We start from the raw sequence: 22,784 nt of genomic DNA on the forward strand, positions 1-22,784 counted from the left end.
TTTCCGAGCTGCTAACTTGAAGGTAGAAGTCGAGAAGACAGATAATGGGGGGAGGGAAAATTGAAAGGATTAGTAAAGTTGTCCATCTTCATGGACAATTTTTTACTTCAATGCATGTACAGTAATTTTGGTCAAAAATATTTTTCACAATTGGGTTTCATTACTTTTGCACCATTTGCCTTTTATGGCTGCTGTATCTATGTCTAGTTGCAGCATGTCTAGTTGCAGAGTCAGCCCGCTATGTTGATGAGTTTGTAATTCTTTTATCTATCTCCTCTCGGCTCATCTATAACCACTTCGATGTGTAAGTGCAGAGAAACGAACCGGCAAAAGCTAAACGGTTCAAAATTTGTAATGAAACAAAACTGCAAAAATGATTATTGGGCCCAAATAGATTAACTTGAGTTAAAAAACACAAAAACAAAAAAACTCCCAACAAATTTTAGGCTGCTTCCCCCCAATGAGTTCTTGATGTTGTGTATTTTGGCTGTGTCAAAAACGCAGCGTTTTCCAGTTCAAGCAAAGTGGATTGGATTTATAGAAATCTCATACCCCCTATGATTTTTTTTTTCACTCTGTAGACTGACCTGCGGGGATAAAGCGCACATAAATCTCAGCGAACCTGCTAGAGAAGTTAACATGTTGTGGATTTTAAACGTACCGTTTCAAATCCACAACATACCAATTTTTCTTGCGGGTACGCTGAGTTTTATGTGCGCTTTATCCCCGTAGAATTGTATAAGATACGGAAAATTTGCAGGAAAAAAAACACATGCAGTCCACACATGACTGTATCAATAAAGTTTTGTCAAAGCCAAACATCAGGAAATATCAAAAACAAAGCAGCTTCAATTAAAACATGACATACCAACAAGAGACAAAAACTATAGAATAAAAAAAGTTTGAAAAAAAAAAAAAACCTCACTTAAAAATGCAATGAAAAAAAACAGCCTAAGGGTATGTGCACACGTTGCAGATTTTGATGCGTCTCCGCAGCGTTTTTGGACACGCGGAATTGCATCAAATCCGCAGTGCCGACGTATTACGGTGGAGGAAAGAGGAGGAGGAAGATAGGGACAGACGCAGCTATAGATGCTCACTGCGCAGGCGCCAGATTCCCAGCCCTGCAGTGTGAATACATCATAACACACTGCGGGGCGGGATCTGGGGCCTCCGCAACACGCAGGCGCGATATCATTACATCATCATCTTATGTAAGTTCCCAGGTAGCGTATAAGGTGCATTAATTGCTATTTAGTGCTCTTTTTATATCAAAACTGGTTAGTACGCTAAAATTTTTTCTTCCATGTGAGATTGAATATCACAGATGTCCTCTTATTTATTTCCCTATCGTCCTGCTATGGTAGCTTTACTCTGAATTAGTATGGATTTTATATGTGAGTAATTAATAAACTTTATATGTGTGTTCAAAAATACTCTTTGACTTCGTCTGTGTTTTTACACCCAGTGAGGCCTTTTTGTGATATAGACTTAAATATTAGACAAAGATAACACAAGTAACACAAAATGCAGTTTATAAACTAAGGTCTTTATTTTTAAGGGAAAAAGAAATCCAAACCTACAGTGCCCTGCGTGAAAAAGCGATTACCCCCCCCCCATTAAAACATAAATTAACTGTGGTTTATCACATCTTTGGTAAGCGAAGTTCAAATTCCCTAGCCACATCTAGGCCTTTTTACTGCCACTCCGGTTCTCAATCAAGAAAACACTTAAATAGGACCTGTCTGACAAAGTGAAGTAGACCAAAAGATAGTTAAAATCTAGACATCATGCCGTGATCCAAATAAATCTTGGAACAAATGAGAAACAAAGTAATTTGAGATCTATCAGTCTGAAAAAGGTTATAAAGCCATTTCTAAAGCTTTGGGACTCCAGCGAACTACAGTGAGAGCCATTATGAACAAATGTCGAAAATATGGAACAGTGGTGAATCTTCCCAGGAGTGGCCGGCTGACCAAAATTACCCCAAGAGTGCAGGGACAATTCATCCAAGAGGTTACAAAAGACCCCACAACAACATCCAAAGAACTGCAGGCCTCACTTGTCTCAGTTAAGGTCAGAGTTCATGACACCACCATAAGAGAGAGACTGGGCAAAAATGGCCTGCATGGCAGAGTTCCAAGAAGAAAACCACTGCTGATTAAGAAGAACATAAAAGCTCATCTAAGTTTTGCCAGAAAACATCTTGATGATCCCAAAGACTTTTTGGAAAATAGAAAAAGTAACCAGCTCACTGGTCTGCCATGGGTGCACGGAGCTCCGCCAGGACAAGCGTGAATCACATTAAGGACAAAAGCGCTCCAGCTCCCATAAAATCGTAGATTTTTATTCTTCCATTAAAAGCATTAGACAAATGGCATGCTCATGTGAGGCAACTCAGGGAACAAGGGACGCGTTTCGATCAATAAGATCTTTATCACAACCATGAATTCGGCTGGCTACCAAAATATCTTGGAGGAGAATGTCCGGCCATCTGTTCGTGACCTCAAGCTGAAGTGCTCTTGGGTTATGCAGAAGGACAATAATACAAAACAGACCATCAAGTCCACCTTTGAATGGCTTAAAAACAAAATTAAGACTTTAGAGTGGCCTATTCAAAGTCCTGACCTTAATCCGATTGAGATGCTGTGGCATGACCTTAAAAAAGTAGAAAAGAGAAAAGAGAAAATCTGATGGAAAATGGAATCCTCAAAGGAAAAATAATTATTTTTTAATATGAAATTCATGCCCTCTAAGAGAAATTTTTTTTGAGGGATTGGAATACGAGAATCACCCTCCAAGTACAAAGCAAAACAAGATAGGCCAATCTCATGCTGGATGTTGGAGTATAACCCCGTCACATCCATGGATATAAATTGGAATGAGTTTTTCCATGGTATTCCATTGATCAGTTTAATTAAATGTGTGGAATCTTTAAGGTGACTTCTGAGATTAAAAACATTAGCAATCATTATTTTATCTATATATGCCGAAAGATTAGAGGTAAGGGTTCTAAGCTCCAATCATTTTTGCTGAATTGCACATCGATTTACATAATTTTATATTTTTTATATATATGTTACATATCAGTTTTAGCATTTTAGATTAGATAAATGTTTTTATCTACAGTTTTATAACATTTTTCCATCAGGATGATAACTTTCAGGGTTTTCAGTTCAATGTGGGCGTTCTCACAGGAACTGACATCATTCAGATGTCATCTGTGTAATGTATATAATGGTTTCTTGTTAACTGACTGTAACATTCCTGCCCTGATGAAGTGGCCAGGAGGCCATGAAACGCGTTGGCTTGAATGTGAATAAAGGTTTGCTTGCATCTTCGGTTGGTTCCTTGTGGTCTAGCGTGGACGAACCCCGGCTTTTCTCTTCTCTTCTGTTTTATCTGCATCCCGGGATCTGCAGCGGCCAAAACTTCCTTAGGTGGTTGTGACCCTTCACAACCACATCAGGTGAGTGGATTACCTTTGTTAAACATGCTGGTGTCCCTCATTTACCGCCTTAGTGCGCTCCCCCTCTTTTTATTTTTTGCATGACCTTAAAAAGGCGGTTCATGCTCGGAAACCCTCCGATGTGCCTGAATTACAATAATTCTGCCAAGATGAGTGGTCAAAATTCCTCCAGAGCAGACCTGGGCAAAGTGTGGCCCGCACTGACCAGAGGTCCATGGCCCGCACTGTGCTCACTCGCTTTCTCTATCTGCGCTGACTTCTTTGGTGGAGGAGGGGCCTCCGGCCACTTCCTCTGCCAATCAACATGTGAAACAGCTGATGCGATGACGTAATTTCATCGCTTCAGCTGTGAATTACGGAAAGTCAGCGCACCGGAGGCAGGGAGAGAAGCAGAGCACGGGGGAACAGAACTGAGGTGAGTATGTGTTCTTTTTTTTTCATGTGTATGGGATGTTTAGGTGGGCATGGAGAGGCTATGGTGGTGACATGCTGCACATGGTGCTGCATATGGGGGTGACATGGTGCTGCATATAGGGGTGACATGGTGCTGCACATTGGGGTGATATCGTGCTGCATATGGGAGTGACATGGTGCTGGCTATGGGGGTGACATGCTGCACATGGTTCTGCAAGTGGGATGACATGCTGCACATGGTGCTGGCTATGGAGGTGACATGCTGCACATGGGGAGGCTATGGGGGCATCATGCTGCATATTGGGGAGGCTATGGGGGCATCATGCTGCATATGGGGAGGCTATGGGGACCACATGCTGTGTATATAGGGAGGCTGCGTGGGGCTCATGCCGCATATGAGGAAGGTGTGGGGCTTATGCCGCATATGAGGAAGGAAGGTGTGGGGCTCATGACGCATATGGGGGAGGCTGTGTTGGCTCATGCCATATATAAGGGGCAGTTAGGGGCTCATACGATATACAAAATGGGCTGTACTCGCGTTCAAACAGTATGTTAGGGGGATGTCAGCATATTTAATTCTGCTCATTATTAAGTGATGCAATTAATATTAATAATTATTAATAATATAATAATTATAATATATAAATATTAATATTGAGTATAATTAATTTCGGCCTATTTGTTCGGCCCTCCAGAACAGTCACGGTCTCTCATGTGGCTCCTCAGGAAAATTAATTGCCCACCCCTGCTCCAGAGCGTTGAAAAATGACTCATTGCCAGTTATAGCAAACACTTGACTGCAGTTGTTGCTGCTAAGGGTGGCCCAACCAGTTATTAGGTTTAGGGAGCAATCACTTTTTTTTATACAGGGCCCTGTAGGTTTGGATTTCTTTTTCCCTTAATAATAAAGACTTTAATTTATAAACTGCATTTTGTGATTACTTGTGTTATCTTTGGCTAATATTTACATTTGTTTGGTGATCGGAAAAATTTAAGTGTGACAAACATGCAAAAGAATAGGAAATCAGGAAGGGAGCAAAAAGTTTTTCACACAACTGTATTGTAACACAATTCAGGAGGAAGAGGCAGCATCGCAGTAAGAAAAATATTTTGGGTGTCATCAAGAAAAAAAAAGCCATGGAAATGTCTGTATCATAAGCTTGGGTTCACACACCGCAGGTGCGATGCAACTTAGTTGCACACAAAATCGGGCCAACATGATCTCCACAATGTTCAATCAAAATCATTAAAGTTTAGCTGTGAGAGAGTCCGGCCGTTCACAACCAAACAACATTGTAATGCAAGGACGGAAAAGAAGGATTTTTGGTACTCACTGTAAAATCTCTTACTTGGAGCCTTCATTGGGGGACACAGGTTACCATAGTGTATGCTGCTGTCGCTAGGAGGCTGACACTAGCCCAAAAAAAAAGGAAATAGCTCCTCCACAGTAGTATACACCCACTGACAGGAACCAAGTACCTCAGTGTTAAAACAATAGGAGAAGCAACCAAAAACTCAACATATGTACCAACTCAGCAACAAAAGGTACGAAGGCCCAAAAACGGTACAAACAGTTAGGGAGGGTGCTGTGTCCCCCGATGCCAATGAAGGCTCCAAAAAAAAGATTTTACGGTGAGTACCAAAAATCATTCATTCTTTCTTTATCGCTTCATTGGGGGGGACACAGGTTATCATGGGACGTCACAAAGCAGTCCCTAAGGGTGGGAAACAGAAAACAATGCAAAGGAAAATAACCTAGGTGGGCCGGTGCATAACCGCAGCCTGTAACACCTTCGTTCCCAGGTCTCCATCAGACGAGACATGGGTATGAAACTTATAAAACCCTGCAAAAGTGTACAATGAAGACCAGGTCACAGCTAACAATCTGTTAAGCCGAAGCCTGGTGACAAACTGCCCAGGCAGTTCCCACTGGGAAGTTTTTAGTCCTGAACGAGGTATGCCTCCAATATTGACGAAGGAAACAAAACGGGCAATAATGGACCTGGAGGCTGGGAATCCCTTACGACGACCTTCAGAGATGTCAAATAGGGCATCTGAGAGGCAAAAGGGAGCAGTCCTTAAGAGATATTCTCGGATAGCTCTGACCAGATCTAACTTGTCAAGGGACTTCTCCATAGGATGAACCGGAGAGGGACATAGAGAAGGAATAACAATTTCTTAATTAATGAGAAGTGAAGAGATCACCCTATGTAAGAAGGAAGGAACGGGCCCGAGAGCTACCGTGTCCTGATGGAGAATCAGGAACGAAGAAAGGTAAGAAGCTGCTAACTTAGAAACGCTCCTGATGGGCGTAATGGCAACTAAGAAGGCCACTTTTATGACAGGAGAGAAGACAGAAAAAACTTTAATGGGCTGAAAGAGTGTGCACTGGAGAGCACCCAAGGACAAGATTAGGATCCTATGGATCCATCGGTGGACGACCAGGGAGGTGCCAGGTGGGTGACTCCAGGAAGAAAGGTCATTACCTGGGGACGAGAAGCAAAATCTCGTTGAGAAAGGATTGAAGAGCGGAAACCTGACCCTTAAGGGTAGTGACCAAATTTTGTCCACACTCCATTGAAAGTAGACCTTCCAGTATCTGTGATAGATAAGCGAGGATGCTGGTTTTCTTTTTCTAATTATGGACTGAATAACCTGATGTGAAAGTTCGGTCATCCTTAAGACTGTGGTCTCAACGGTCATGCCATTGAAATCAAAGACTGAGAACTCTGGAGGAAGAGGGGGCCCTGTGAAAGGAAATCTGGACGGTCTGGAAGCCTCCAGAGGACAGTGATGAGCCTGGTCACCAGCTCCGCATACCAGGCCCTTCTTGGGCCATGTGGAACTACCAGGATTACGGGAGTTCCTTCCGCCTATATCCTTTTCACGACTCTCGGAATAAAGGGGAGGCGGAAAAAGATATATTAACTGAAAATGTGATCACGGGTCACTAGTGCATCAAATCTTATGACAAGTGGATCCCAGGACCTGGCTACGAACGAAGGAAACTTGTGCTTCATCCGAGACGTCAGGAAGATAACGTCCCATCTCTGGCATATTTGCTTGAAAATGGCGGAAATGAAAGACCACTCGCCCGGAGCGAGACCCTGAACACTCAGACAATAGACTGCCCAAGTTTTCACCTTAGTAGTGTGTACGGCTGACATGATGGGAATGAGACGCTCCGCCCATCGCAGAACCCTTGTTACCACTGCCAATACCTGTTCTTTGCGAGTCCCTCCTTGATGTTTTAAGCTACGGCAGTGATGCCGTCCGAGTTTGTACGGACCTGCTGGCCTTCTAGAAAGGACTTTCAGCGGCAAAGGGCAAGAAGAAAAAATTGACTGATCTACAGGCGAATGAAGGGGAGAGCGGATACATAGGAATTCCAGCGGCCCTGCGCTGAATGATGAAGGAAAACCCGCTCCCCAACCGAGGAAACTGGCGTCAGTAGTGACGACCTGCCACCAGAGAGGGTGGAAGGACCTCCCTCGAAGGACTGACGCTAATACGTCCGCCAGGTCAGGGACTGCTTCCCTTTAAGAGGCGGTAGAATGGGCCGGTCCAGTGAGGCAGTACTCTTGTCCCAAGCCAACACGGGGCCAGCTGAAGAGAATGGGTCTGACACTGGGCAAAGGGAGATGTCTCCATGGCAGTAATTATCTTCCCCAGAACTCTCATACTGTATTGTAGGGAGAGAGAAGCTGATTGCTTAGAGTGCGGATCCCTCGGCAGAGGAATAAGAACATCTTCGGAAAGAAGACAAGGCTTGTGCCATGTCAAACCTCATTCCCAGAAACACCAGATGCTGGGCTGAGCTGAGGGAGAATTTCTCTCTGTTGATGATCTAGCCGAGACGGGCCATAGTGTCTAAGGTGAACTGAAGACTCTGGTTGCAGCCTCAGTGGGACTCCATCTTGAAATGACGGATCCGAACATGAGGATTCGATTGCGTGAAATATGTAATCAGACGGAAAGATCAGACTTTCTCCGGGACTATGAAAAGATTAAAGTAGAACCCTGAAAATAAATTGTTCCGGGAAACGGGTACGATTACCCAAGTGTCGCAGTGAAGAGACGGCCTGAAACACCTCTGGCGCCTGCTACTGATGTTTTTTCAAACGAGACAGAAAGAAACGTCCTCCTGTGAGGGAAGAAAAAAAGTTGATTCTTTTTTTTTGAAGATGAATCTGTAATCCACACCTTCAACCAGAGCACGCGGCACACAGCAATGATGTTGCTGTTCTCAACAGTGGAGCAACAGGCTGCATCCAAAGAGGCGGTCAAAGGATATTTGCCGGCCTGGGCAATCTGTTCTGCCAAATCCACCAACTCATTTAGAGAAGCTGCCACAAGGATGTCTTGGCGAAGCATTGTTGTCCAGGCGGACATGAACTTTGCCACCAGGCGGAGGCAAAGATGGGACAAAGACTCAATCTGTCTATCCACAGTGTCCCTAATAGACACACCGTCTGGCAGAGACAAGACTGTCTTGGAAGACAAGCGAGAAACTGGCGGGCCTACCTTGGGAGACTCTGCCCATCTACCAACGAGATCAGGGCTAAAGGAATAAAGAATGTTAGCTGCTTCTTTCCCGGTAAGCGCTTTTCAGGATTTTTCCAGAGTTTAGCCACGATAGTTTCAAATTCCCTGTCATAGTAGAAAGTTCGGGAGGGACGTTTTACCCGCTTGAGGGAAACTGAGTGCTCCTGAGCAGGTGGCTCGTTCTCCATGAGATTCAGGGTTCTGATAACTGCCAAGATAGGACTATTGACCATACCCTGTGTCTTTGGGACCTGGTCCGAATTGAACTCAGACTAGGAATCCACAGCCGACTCAAAGGCGACCTCCGATGAGGGGGCCTGGGGAGAGGAGGGCATCCTAAAGGGGAACTGGAAAGAGCCCGCTTCCTGTGCTTTGTACTCAATCTGTCACTGTGAAGGTAATGGTCAGGTGCATATGAATCACAGTGAGAGGCGTTCGGAGCACTGGTGGAGGTAGACAGATGTAAAAGATGATCCAGGACAAGGGACTGTGATAGACTCTGTCAGGTCAGAGACCGACTGTGACATGGCAACAGCCCACTCCGGAGAGAGGGGTGTGCTTTCATCCCAGGTGTAAGGCCGTGGTCAGGTGCATAAGAATCACCGTGAGAGGCGTTCGGAGCACTGGTGGCGGTAGACAGATGTGAAGACAATCCGGGACCAGCGATTGTGATACACTTTGTCAGGTCAGAGACCAACTGTGACATGGCAACAGCCCACTCCGGAGGGCGATGATTGGCTATAGGAAAACAGGGAAGGGGTGCTGAGCCCAGGCATAGGAAAAATGGCCGCAGCTGCTGGGAGATCCCTACCACTAACGCCGCCCTGCTCCTGAAGGGAAAGTGAACTCCAGGATAACACCTGCTGATGCGGAGGGAGACATACCTGCGGTGATTCCCGGTGGGAGACATACCTGTGGTGAGTCCCGTCCCTCTTCAGCGATGAGGATCACATCAGGAGCCCTCGTGTGGGAGAGGGTCACGGGAATCCGGGATCCTCCTTCCCGCACTGTCTCCAGACGGCGCAGAAGACGGCGTCAACTCCTTACAAGAAGGGGGGAGGCCACAGCTGGTGACCATCGTCTTCCTCTCAGCCCTCTCCAAGGAGAGGGGTGAGGAGGGGAAATGGCAAGGACCAGCCTCCGGAAATCACCCTGGAACACCCGTGAGGGTGACAGGGGATAAGATCCTGCCTGCGGGCCTGAGAGTTGCGATGTGGTTGACATCACACTGCTCGCTCAGCAGCATAAATGTGGGAAAGCAGGGTGAGAATTTACACCGTTACCCTGAAGCTGTGCCTGAAAAACAAAGGGAAAAAATTAATAACACACAACATGACCTGAAAGGAAAAAGGATTTGCCTAGTGTCAGCTTCCTAGCGACAGCAGCATACACCCATGGTTACCTGTGTCCCCAATGAAGCGATCAAGAAAAAGTTTTCCAGCAAAGTACATTTACAAATAACATAGCTGAGAGTGATGTAAAGTGATCTTGTTATGTCTGTTGTGATGCTTCCTGCATATTCCAGTCACTGCAGTGAAGTTTTGCGATCTTCTGTTAATCAATAGCTTTAGCAATAAAGTATTGATCAATGATGAAGCCAGTGATTGGCTGCAGTGGTCACGTCTGTCCAGACAGAACAGGAAGTATAAAGACCGGAGAATCGGAGGCACTGAGCAATCCGGCAGGTATTACTTCTTTTATTGTTTTACACCATTCAGACTTTGGATATGTTCTCATTCACAGACAACAAGCAGACATCATCACAATGTTGAGGAATAAAACCATAAAACAACTTGTTTTATCCATACTGAATCTGTCTTTTTTTTTTTAATACATGCATAAACCTATGCAACTAGTGATAGATCCGTATAGAATGATCCACTTACATATGTGAGTTCAACCCATTTTCATCTAAGTACACAGCCATGCATGTTTACCTGGGGAGCCAGCCAATGATTCCCCTCTGCTGAAAGCGAAGGTACGAGATACGGACACAGGTACTAAGAGGGCAAAGCAAAAGTAGGGAATAAGAAGATAAGAAGAGTTTGAGGAATGACAGGGATGATACATAGAAATACAACACACACAACGGAAAGATCAAAATAATGTAAGAGGGTGAAATGTCTGGAGAAATCACCAATATATTGTAAGAGCATCTTCAGTGCCGTCTGCACTAAGGACAATATATTAACAGAAGGCACAGGAAAAAGAAGAAGCTTAAATTAAAGCTAAAAAGTTACAGAAGCTTGAAAATGGGTTGTGTGTTCATAGAGCCAACACCAGTAGCCATCTGTAAGAGGAAAACCAACCAGGAAACCTAATGGAAAATTATCGAAAAGTGCGTACAATGGAGAAGGAACCAATCAGATCGCAGATATCATTCTCAGCTGCTCATTTGAAAATTAATGCAGCCACCTGATCGCAATTCCTTCAACTGTCTATTCTACATATGGAAAAAAAAGTATTGGGACACATGATTTAATCATTGAATTCAGGATTTTCTTTCAGTGCCATCACCTCCGGTGTATATTATTCGGTCCCTCTGTTTATAACATCTGGCCCTCTGCCCTGCCATCTGCCTTTACTACCATGTGACAGACCGGCCAGTGGTGCAGAGCTCACTGATACCAGTGCAGTCCTGTAATAGGAACCACCGGGGGTAACAAGTCCATTCATGACATGTCTTCCCCCATCACCTGCAAGTGATATTATTGAGAAGTGGAAGGAACTGCAGCAACTCAGCCATGAAGTGAAGACCCTGTAATGTTACAGAGCAGGGGGTCAAGTTCTGAGGAGCCGAAAAGTCAACAACACTCTGCTGACTCCACAATTGCAGAGTCCCGACCTCTTCTGGTATAACATCAGCACAAATACTGCATCCCTGCGGGGAACATCATGGCCGAGCAGCTGCATGCAGCCTTACATCACCAAGCACAATGCCGAGTGATGGATGGAGTGGTGTAAAGCCGCCACCACTAGACTCTGGAGGAATCGTGTGCTATGCAGTAATGGATCACACTTTTCTATCTGTCGTCTGATGGAGGAGTCTGGATTTCGTGAATGCCAGTTGGACGTTATCCCTGATGGCATTGTGCCCACTGTACAGATGGTGCAGGAAGGATAATGCTATGGATTTGTTATCAGGTGTTGGCCTTGGTCCTTTGTCCCAGTGTAGTAAAATCTTAATCCTTCAGCAAAAGACCTCCTGCTTTGTAGGAACGAACAGTTTGGGGAAGGCCCCTTTATGTTCGGTTTTCCTTGACTGTGCCCAGTGCAAAAGCTCCAGAAAGACGTGGTTAGAGGAGTTTGATGTACTAGACCGGCCGCACAGAGCCCAGACCTCAGCTCCACTCAACACCTAGAATGGAGATTGTGACAACGGCCTCTCCCAAATATCAGTGTCTAACTTCACAAATGCTCTCCTAGATGAAGGGACAAAAATTTCTTCTGAAGCCTCCAAAATCTTGTAGAAATCCTTCTCAGAAAAGAGGAAGCCATTATATGTGCAGAGGTGCTGATTAAATATTAATGACTATGGATGTAGAATTGGAGTTCAGAAAAGCTCCTGTAGGTGTATTGTGGAGGGGGCACATACTCTTGTCCATACAGTTATTTAAATGTCATTATATAAACTTCAGTGAAATGATGTGATAGGTGATGGATATGGGGGTATCAGGGGCATAACTCGATGTATCTCATGTAAGACTTCATACTGGTAGTGATGTCACAGATGTTGTCATATTACTGGTATGATAACATCATAAGAGTACCGCAGCCCATATTTGTTACGTTTGAACACTATGTAGGAGCTGCACACAACTTCCTGGTCCAGCAATCTGTCAAGTTTCACACTGATTTCAGAAATGCCTTTTGATTTCAATAAGAAAAACAATTGAGTAATGCATGTTTTTTCACTATGGTTGCGCTGAAAGGCAAATTGAACACTTGCATCCAGGTTCACTTCATATATTACAGCACACTGAGATATTAGCCTGGCAACCTAGAAATACCTGCGGGTAATATACTTACAGAGAAAGGAAGATCCAGCTAAACTTCCAACTTTTCTTACATCACTGTCTGCAAAGGAAAAAAAATATTATTCTACAGTATCATCTACTTCTGCAGAACTCCACATCTCTTTACTGTAGAGTTGTGAAATCTAATAACCCAGAAAGGCAGGAAGAACCCTGCTGTAGGCGCCAAAAAGTTCCTGCTCTCATGAACACAACCCCTGTCTATATACTCTATTAGCGTGTATGGATGTCATCATAAAATGTAAGTGATTAAGTGACTGCAGTTTCAGTCCCTAAGGCCTCTTTCACACTTCAGTTTTTTGTGTCAGTTAAAATCCGCCAAAGAGGCGGACAAGCGGATCCGTTCTTAACTGATGTGAACGGATGCCACAGGATCCGTTTTTTGACGGATCCGCAAAATGAGAGAGAGAGAGTTTTGTCCGGCACCCAGACAGAATTTCGGGTTAAATCAGTGTCTGGAGGATCCGCCGGCCAAAAAAACGTTGCAAGCTCCGTTTGGAAATCTTTGAGGATGTTGACGGACAGCAACATTATGGCGGATCCGCACAAAAATGGATGCAACGGACGGCAATCCGTCAAAATGCGCCAATAATGAAAGTCAATGGGGAAAAAAACGGATCCGCAAAAAAAAATTGCGGATCCGTTTTTTTCAAAATCTGGCGGATTTTCAATGATTGTAAAAAACAGAAGTGTGAAAGAGGCCTTAGGGGACTAATAAAATAAAAGTAAAAAAAACCCAAAAACATTAAGTATCTTCCTAATTATTCCATACAGTGAACACCAGAAGAGAATAAAAAAATCAAAATATCAGACTCATTGCTTTTGGTCATGTCACCTCCCCCAAGTCAATGTAACCCAAATTGATACTGATAAAAACTTCAGCTTGTACTGCAAGCCCATATACAACTTTAACTATGGAGAAATAAAAAAAAATTATGGCTCTTAGAATATGGGGGATGAAGCAAATTTTTCTTTTTGCAAGGTTTATAAGTAGTAAGTAAAAAAAAAACAAAAACAAAAGTTTGGTATCACCACAACCATGCAGACCCATAGAGCAAAGCTACCAGGTCATTGTGACCATAAAGTGAATGTTGCTAATACTTTACTCGGAGAGTGATGTTTGAATTGTGTTTTTTTTTTTTTTATTCAACTACAGCACAGTCCAAATCCTAACCACCCCCCCTCCGTTTTTTTAAATGCTTTATGTTGAAAAGAATGTTGACATTCAAAGTTACGACTCGCCAAACGAAAAAAAAGCTATCACATGGCGATAACTATGGAAAAATAAAAAATGATGCCCTTGGAAGAAGGGGAGAAAAAAAGCAACACAAGAGAAAAAATCATTGAGTCAGGAAAAAGTTAATGTGAAGACAAAGCGAGACAGAGATAAAGGACACATTATATGAGATTTCTATTTAATATTTCTGCAATGTATGCGTTGCTGGAAAACACAGAGTGTATGATATCTGTATATTATATGCATTAGAAGTAATTACCGGAGGACACGGCGGTGAGTATAGCAGGGACGCCATAGTAGGTGAAAGCGCCATTCTCAAATCGCAATCCTTCTTTACCAACTTCGACTTCCACTTTACCCTTAGAAGAACGAAAGCAAAGACAGATGAAGATGCTACATAACAAAGCAATGGTAAATTATAATTCATACTTTACAGATATTTACCTGCAGGATTAAAATAAAATAATCCACCGGTTTATTGCGCTGGTAAAGAAAATGATCACAAGACCTTTTATTTTTCTCATCAAATTTCAGTTCTTGGATCACATGTGGATGTTTCAGCAGCCGCAGCAGAATCTTCTCTGACAGGTGTGGAGCTTTGAAAGGCTCAATTTCTGAAAAATACATTTATAATCTTTGTAATTCAGACTGAGTAGATATCAATCAGAATGCCATTATATGTAAAACATGTACCAGCAAAAAGGAATAAAGGCATACAGTGGATATGGAAAGTATTCAGACCCCTTTACATTTTTCATTATGTGGTGTAGTGACCACTGCGTCCACTAGGGGCGCTGTATGGATGTCCCAGGAGAGTGGATGAATGGCGAAATATGGAATGACTGTTATGTATCTCAAGGTGGGTGGCCTTGAGATGGAGGTTTATGTGTGTTAATCAGCAGTGATACAGCATCTTGACTGCACCCCATCTTGACTGAAAAAAACCAGAAATGTAGAAATTCTTACAAAGTTATTAAAAAAGAAAACTGAAATATCACAGAGTCATAAGTATTCAGACCCTTTGCTCAGACACTTATATTTCAGTCACATGCTGTCCATTTCCTTGTGATCCTCCTTGAGATGCTTCTACTCCTTCATTGGAGTCCAGCTGTGTTTAATTAAACTGATAGGACTTGCTTTGTAAAGGCGCACACCTGTCTATATAAGACCTCACAGCTCACAGTGTATGTCAGACCAAATGAGAATCATGAGGCCAAAGGAACTGGCCAAGGAGCTCAGAGACAGAATTGAGGCAAAGCACAGATCTGGTCAAGGTTACAAAAGAATTTCTGCAGTACTCAAGGTTCCTAAGAGCACAGCGTAATTGCAGTTTTTTCACATTTTTACACCATGTGGATTTTCTCCCCCCTTTTTCAGTACATGATATGGTAAAATGAATAATATCGGTCAAAACTACAACTCATCCTGCAAAAACACAATCACTCACATGGCTATGATGAACGAAAAAAACCCCAAAAAATAAAAAACTGCCTGTTGGAAGAAAGGGGAAAAGTAAATGAAAGATTGGCCAATCCCAAGGGGTTTAAAATAACTGTCCAGTCACGATCTCAAAAATCATATGCAAGTTAATACCCAAAGGCGATGATTGCATGCTGCTTATTCTCCTCAGTGCTTGCTGTGCATTAGTTTACCCCCATTAGGGCAGGGCTGTGATCTGTGACTACTGGTTAGCTACAGTGCCTACAGGAGTCTGAGCCACACCACCTTTCACATCATTGGTTCAAGCAGTCTCCCTCCCTCTGCAGGTCTACCTCTTTTGCTTGGCAGCTGTACATAAATACAATGGATTGCGAAGGTTTTCACTCCCTTGACTTTTTACCTATTTTGAACATTAAAACCTGTGTTTAAATAGTTTTGCAAGCTGTTTTGTGTGTGATATATCAGCACTAAATAGTCTAATTTGGTGAAGTGAGGAAAAATCTAGGCATAGATTAAATTTCTGGGATCTAAAAACCAAAATTTGGCATGTGCATATGTATTCACCCCTTACGTATTGAAGCCCCTACAAATTTCTGGTGCAAGCAATTCCCTTCATAAGTCACATGCTTAGTGACAGGACGTCCACCTGTGTGTAATCTAAGTGTCACATGTCAGTATATACACTTTACCTTTTCTGAAAGGCCACAGAGGCTGCAATACCATTAATAAGAGGCACCAGTAACCAAACAACACCACAAAGACCAAGGCAATCTCCAAACAAGTCAGGAACAAAGAGATACAATCCAGGGTTGGGTTATAGCAAAAATAACCCAATCTATGATGATCCCCTGGAGCACCATCAAATACATTATCATCAAATGGAAAGAACATGGTAACAAACCTACCAAGAGAGGGTCGCCCACCAAAACTCTCAGCCCAGGCAAGGAGGGCATTTATCAGAGAGGCAGCGCAGAAACCAAAGGTAACCCTGAAGGAGCTGCAGAGTTTGCAAGCATAGACAGGAGTATCTGTCCATATGATCACAATAAGCCGTACACTCCAGGTGGCCTAAGAGTGGGCAGAAAAAAGCCTTTACTTACACACAAAAACTGTAAAGCTAAATTTGAGTTTGCCAAAATACATGGAGGATTCCTCAAATGTATGGAGGAAGCTGCTGTGGTCAGACCAGACCAAAATTGAACTTTTTGGCCACCAAGATAAACACTATGTCTGGCCCCAAACCAACATATCTCATCAACCCAAGAACACCATCCCCACAGTGAAATATGGTGGAGGCTGCATCATGATGTGGGGATGTTTTTCTGCAGCAGGGACAGGGAAAATGGTCTGAGTCGAGGGGACGACGGATGGTGTGAAATACAAGGATATTCTTGAGCAAAACCTACTTCAGTCTGCTGGGACGAAGGTCCAACAAGACAATGATTCAAAGCATACTGGTACAGCAACACTCGATTCGTTTAAGAGAAAACAAGTAAATGTTGCCTAGTCAAAGCCCAGATCTTAATCCAATTGAGAATCTGTGGTCAGACTTGAAGAGGAAACCATCTAACTTGAAGGAGTTGAAGAAGTTTTGCCTTGAGGAATGGGCAAAAATACCAGTGGCCAGATGTAGAAAGTTCACAGAGACTTATCCAAAGCGACTTGCAGCTGTAATTTCTGCAAAAGGAGGCTCTACAAAGTCCTGACATGACTTTAGGGGGGGTGAATAGTAGGGTGATGACTATTTTAAAAATTTTGCAAAACGAAAATGAAACCCCTTACATTGGTGGAACAATTCCATACAAATGACATTAGTATCATCAAATTTGTAAAATATTCAAAAAAGTTCCCCCTCTTTTTCATTTCAAAATTTTCAAAAAAAAGATTTTTCGTGTTTTAATTTAAATCTATAAAGAAAATATCTTTCTAAGTTGTAACAAAAAGTGGTATTTTATTCACATCTAGAACATTCTGGAATATTTTAAAATATTTTGTAATTTAGTATTATCTTTTCATTTTCAGTGCAAAGCTTCAAGTTTTACGATCAAGAAGTGCAGGACAGGTCATTCAGAAAATGTCTTCTAGAAATTCCAGCAACAGTGTAAAGGCAAACAGGTCTATCTGGACGAGGAATCTGCCCTCCTATTCTCAACATAAAAGGGATCCAAGTATTCCATATGTTGAAAAGCTCTCCAATCTCACGCGGATGCCAACAAACTGCCAAATTCTTGGAAACTTCAGTTTTCTGTTCAACAGCGAGAAACAGCGAAGGCAGAAGAAGAAGGCAATTAAGTGTTTGAAGGCGCACTGGTTGGTTGAGGAGTCATTAATTGACATTCCCAGATCTAACCAAAATGCTGAACGTGCTGTAAAACTGATGGAGGAACTACATGCGAAATCGAAACAAATTGAATTTTTGAATCTAAAATTCATAGGAAAAAATAATTTTTAAACACTTCTTTTGTACATATTGTATTTATAATTAACTGTTTTATACCGTATTTGTTAAAAAACGAATAATAAAAGTTGCTTAGTTATTACTATTATCGTTTCAATAATGCAAAATTGCATGTCCTTTTTTGGGGGGAAAAACAATTTTTGCCTTATTTCATTTGAATGAAAGGGGGAACTTTTTTTTAAAAAACAAAAAAAAGCAATACTTATTCTTAAATAACCCATAAAAGTTCCTCCATTGCACATGGTTTCATAAAAAAAATTTTTTTGTCATTACACTAGTGAATAGTTATGAAAACTGAAGTTCAGTTATTTTGTCCTATTTGTCGTTTGCTTCACAATAAAAAGAAAACCAAAATGTTCACAGTTGTTATTTACATGAAGTGATGCAAACCCTCAAAAAAAACTGTGAAATTCCAGATTGTGAGGTAGCAAAACATTAAAAATGCCATCTGCGCTGGCTAACAGCAGGTGGCCTAAACAGGGGCTTTCTAGTTACACTGTCCGTGTGGCCTCCTTTTATAAAATCCATATGTTCACAAGTAAAGCATACTTCCTGAAATTTGATTTCATCAGATTTGTTCAATTTGGGGTGTAGGGGGTGTTTTGATTTGCATCAAATAAATTTGGTGTGAATTGAATCTGCAGGAAAGGGGTTAAAAATCTCACAATAAACTCTTATAATCACCTCTCCCGCTGCCGCCTGGTCTTCTGATCAGCTCCTCTTCGGCCTCCTTCTGGCATGGAGGTTGAGCAGGACCCACCCGGTCATTTCATGTGTGACTCACTTATTGACATTAATGACATGCGCTTGTCAATGCTGTACGATCTGCTCTACGTGACTGTCAGGGCTGTGCAGTCGGTAAGCCAACTCCGACTCCTCAATTTTCATGACAAAGACTCCGACTCCACCAAAATGGGCCCCGACTCCACAGCCCTGGTGACTGTGTTGCAACAGAAGAAAGAAGACGTAGAGGTAGCACGAAGAAGACCAGAGAGGAGCTAATTGGTGGACCAGGTGTCCATGGTCGGTGGGTCAGGTGAGTTAATGTGGTCCTCAGAATCTCGATTCAAGCATATCAAATGCCTCAAAATTTGGATCAGTTAGAATTGGATTTTTGAAGAAATTCATGGCAAAATCAATTAATCTACAATCGATTTTCTCATCTCTATTCACCAGCAAACAATCATCAGATATTTACATATCAGGCTTCCTTTGTCATAAAGTAACATCAGTATGAGATCTGTCAACAGCACATCCTGCAGGTTAGAGCTATACACCTGTGCCTACAAACCTGTTGCCATGAATCGATGTGTAGCCAGCAGAAGCTGAGGAGAAATCTTCACCTTCATCTCACTGTCTGGCAGCTTGAAGAGAGAGAAGTCATGTTGTTTCCTCTCCCGGTGAGGAATTCTTTCCTTCTTTCTATTATCTGCTAAACAAAAAAAAGTAAAAATTAGGCTAATTTATGATTTTCATGTTAAGAGGACCCCTCCAGCCTGGTGTGTTTATTTTCCCAATGAAATATCAATTATCCATCACATTTTCTTATAACTTTGCATTGTGCTATTCCTCTTATTCCTCCTGGAAATGAATAAATTAGTAAATGGATGTAACAGTTCTCTTTGTCAAAGGGGTGTGTCCCTACATGGTCAGCCCTGATTGGTCAGTATCAGAAAGTGTAAGGAACACCTTCCCCCAATTGGTAATACCCAGTGATCAATATAGTCATACATTTCTAAGAAGAACAGAGGAACAGCACAATGCAAAGTTCTGGAATATACGAGGGAGATTAACAAAAATATCTGCACAGCTAATCAACTTTCAGAAAAAAGAAATACACAATGCATCCCCGTCTTTATTTCTTCATCACACGAGATTCTGCGGCCTTGAAGGGCTGATTTGTCACATAATTCACTGTCACTCATCTACCCAAAGAATTAGTCCACGTGCACAATCAACGTCGTCATCATCAGTCGTGGACGGGTGTCCAGCTCCTTCTTCCTGAGTGACACTTGTGCAACCTTACTTGAACTCCTCTAGCAGTTCATGTCCAATTCTTTGCAACAAAACATTTCTTTCATATGGAACACAAAGCCTTTGATAAATATCGACACCGGATGCACCCTCTGCTTTGTACAGCACCTGTCTGCTGGGAATAGCGGCATTTGTTGACGAACAGTGAGATTTTTTTTTTTACTTGTGAGCTTGTTAATACTTTAATAACACAGGTCAACGAAAAAAAATTTTTTTTCTGGTGTCCAAAATATTTTAATGAATTTGGGGTATTTTTGGGGTGCTGATTCTGAATATGTCATCAGTTTTGCCAGATTGGCTCAAGTTTTTGAGATTTTTGGTATCTTATTTATAGCACTTGTTGGTAAATGCGACGCATCATCTCATTAATTTCTTTGGATTAGTACTTGAACTGAGCAGTTCTCAATATAGTTTTGTGTTAATTAGTGTTCTAAAAGTTTGTTCATAGCTTGATTTTTGCACTAACTTTATGTTGTTGTCTGTTTTCCAGTGAAAAGCATGAACTCATCATGAAGAAGTTGTCTTAACGATCCAGACTCATTCTGTTACATTTGTGGTGAATATACACTGCCAAAACATAGAAGAAACATAACAGACTTCGTAAAAAAAGTGTATTTTGCCTATTTTGGGGTTATGCTTGGGGACCAAGACAAGTTTTGGGCACCACACATAGTGTGCAAAGCATGTATCGAATTATTACGAAAATGGAGCAAAGGACAAAGAAAAAGCTTCAAATTTGGTGTTCCAATGGTGTGGAGAGAGCCAAAAAATCATCATGATGACTGTTATTTCTGTGCAGTGCAAGTGCAAGGATTCAATAAGCATAAGAAACGAAAATGGGAGTAACATGGAATCTGCAAGAAGGCCTGTCCCTCATTGTGAAGATGTGCCTGTACCTGTGTTTACCATAAATAACAGTCATCATGATGATTTTTTGGCTCTCTCCACACCATTGGAACACCAAATTTGAAGCTTTTTCTTTGTCCTTTGCTCCATTTTCGTAATAATTCGATACATGCTTTGCACACTATGTGTGGTGCCCAAAACTTGTCTTGGTCCCCAAGCATAACCCCAAAATAGGCAAAATACACTTTTTTTACGAAGTCTGTTATGTTTCTTCTATGTTTTGGCAGTGTGTATTCACCACAAATGTAACAGAATGAGTCTGGATCGTTAAGACAACTTCTTCTTGATGAGTTCATGCTTTTCACTGGAAAACAGACAACAACATAAAGTTAGTGCAAAAATCAAGCTATGAACAAACTTTTAGAACACTAATTAACACAAAACTATATTGAGAACTGCTCAGTTCAAGTACTAATCCAAAGAAATTAATGAGATGATGCGTCGCATTTACCAACAAGTGCTATAAATAAGATACCAAAAATCTCAAAAACTTGAGCCAATCTGGCAAAACTGATGACATATTCAGAATCAGCACCCCAAAAATACCCTAAATTCGATGAAATATCTTTGGCACCAAAAATGCTGTTGACCAGTGTAATAGATTAACATTTCAGTATTAGTATAACAAGGTATAACAAGGGCACAGACATACGGCCGTATAACTCATGCGAGGATCACACCGCAATCTTCGGAATGGCTGGTCCCGCTCCTGACATGAGCGTGATGGATTACAATGTAGCTGTCACACTCAGGTGTGGAGAGCTGACGGTCAGTCCGAGGATTGTGATGCGATCTTCGCACGAGAAATACATCCGTCAGTCTGCCCCGTAACAAATATAACAGTAGAGTAACTGGAGCGCCCTGCAGGGCTGGGGGTTACTCGGTACCGGGCCAGTCAGGCTCTTTTAAAGAGAAAGTGTGTCACGGTAGTAATAGTGACCCGGTCCGTGGCCCTGGGTGTCCAATGAAGATGGAAGTTCAATAAGGGGGGAAGATGGTAGGAAAATGATTGGGAAAGGGGAATCGTGACGCCATCCGTAGTATTCGGCTAGGGTAGTCGACGCTGCTATACAGATCCTTTGGATCGGTGGTACGGCAGCCGAGATGGTGTAGCAGCTCTCCACAGGCAGAGCTGTGTTCCAGGTCAGCTAGGATGTTTCTTGTGAGTTGGTGACTGTGATGTTATGTGCAATGTCAGGCAAGTGGGACTTGAATGACACAAATGACACAATGGAGGTGCAGTTTCACCGCTTTTACTCACACTTGACCTGTGCGCTCAGGTGTCCCGCTTAGCACTGTGTCCTCCGGGTAAGGGGTCCAGACAACTCTCAGGTAATTTGGGAAACACCGTTCCAAGACTTCCTTTTGTTTTCCCTCTCTTTCTGGTCATCTCCCTGTGCTGGTCTTACCTTTTCCTCTCACCTAGCACCTTCACAACATTGTCCCTAAGCCAGCAGCCTTGGACCTTGCCGGGCGACGTAGGTCAGGCCCCGAGGTCCTTTATCTCCACGGCTGCCTTTTTGAGGGAATTGATGTGGCTGAGGTACTTGCAGTCACCTCAGCCTCCAGCTTGCCAGCTAAGTCTGTCTTCTTCACTGGGCTCAGGGGCTGGTACTCTCACTGCAACCTAGTCCTTCCCTTCCAGGATGCGGGCCCCACGGGTGGCTGCTGCACCTCCCGTGCCCCTCAAGTCTCCTTCTGTTCTCTCTAACTCCCTTTCAGTTCTTCTTCCTTCACTCTGGCTTTGACTCCTCTTACTCCTTCACTGTCCCGTCACCAACTGACAACTTTCTGGAAAGATCTATCTACCTCAGGACTAGCTCCTCCCACTCACTCTCTGATTGGCTACACTCCTTTTCACACCATCTCAACTCCTCCCTCTTCTCTACCTTTCCCCACTGACTCCCCAACACCCTTTCCTAGCCAGCCTGGAATGAGGCCATCCTCCCGAAGGGGATGCCCTGACTAAACTAGTGTGTGTTGGGTATGAGTGTTGAAGTCCCAGGTGGTGCTCCCTCCTTACCCGATGGTGGGATACCACACCTCTGGATGATGTGCAGTACCTCTGTGGCGACCGGACCCTCAGGGGCGCCACATAACCACGAGCTGCATTTTATTTAATCATTTAAAGGGAACCTATCACCATATTTTTGGCCTACCAGCTAAAAATATCAGTCAAATGAGTGTCAGCTATGCATTCCCCAACTACTCCTGAAACCCCCTGACTCCCCATGTATCACCCATAAA

General features: G+C 42.8%; 1 protein-coding gene across 3 annotated transcripts in view; it reads right to left on the reverse strand.

Annotated features, from left to right (window-relative positions):
- The window catches only part of CNNM1 (cyclin and CBS domain divalent metal cation transport mediator 1), a 69,671-nt gene that overhangs the window by 20,013 nt on the left and 26,874 nt on the right, over positions 1-22,784 (reverse strand). The window contains exons 3-7 of one of the 3 annotated variants that reach the window (XM_073552814.1): positions 18,889-19,026; positions 14,144-14,313; positions 13,959-14,058; positions 12,458-12,505; positions 10,366-10,428 (exon numbers count right to left, since the gene is read on the reverse strand). In XM_073552814.1, the coding sequence (XP_073408915.1) occupies positions 10,366-10,428; positions 12,458-12,505; positions 13,959-14,058; positions 14,144-14,313; positions 18,889-19,026 (519 nt within the window). Of the gene's footprint in view, positions 1-10,365; positions 10,429-12,457; positions 12,506-13,958; positions 14,059-14,143; positions 14,314-18,888; positions 19,030-22,784 lie in introns of all 3 variants that reach the window. The other 2 variants (XM_073552813.1, XM_073552815.1) reach the window with 2 other exon arrangements.

Source organism: Dendrobates tinctorius, unplaced genomic scaffold (assembly GCF_039654945.1).
Source record: "Dendrobates tinctorius isolate UK_male_01 unplaced genomic scaffold, ASM3965494v1 ptg000196l, whole genome shotgun sequence".
Classification (NCBI taxonomy): Eukaryota; Metazoa; Chordata; class Amphibia; order Anura; family Dendrobatidae; genus Dendrobates; species Dendrobates tinctorius.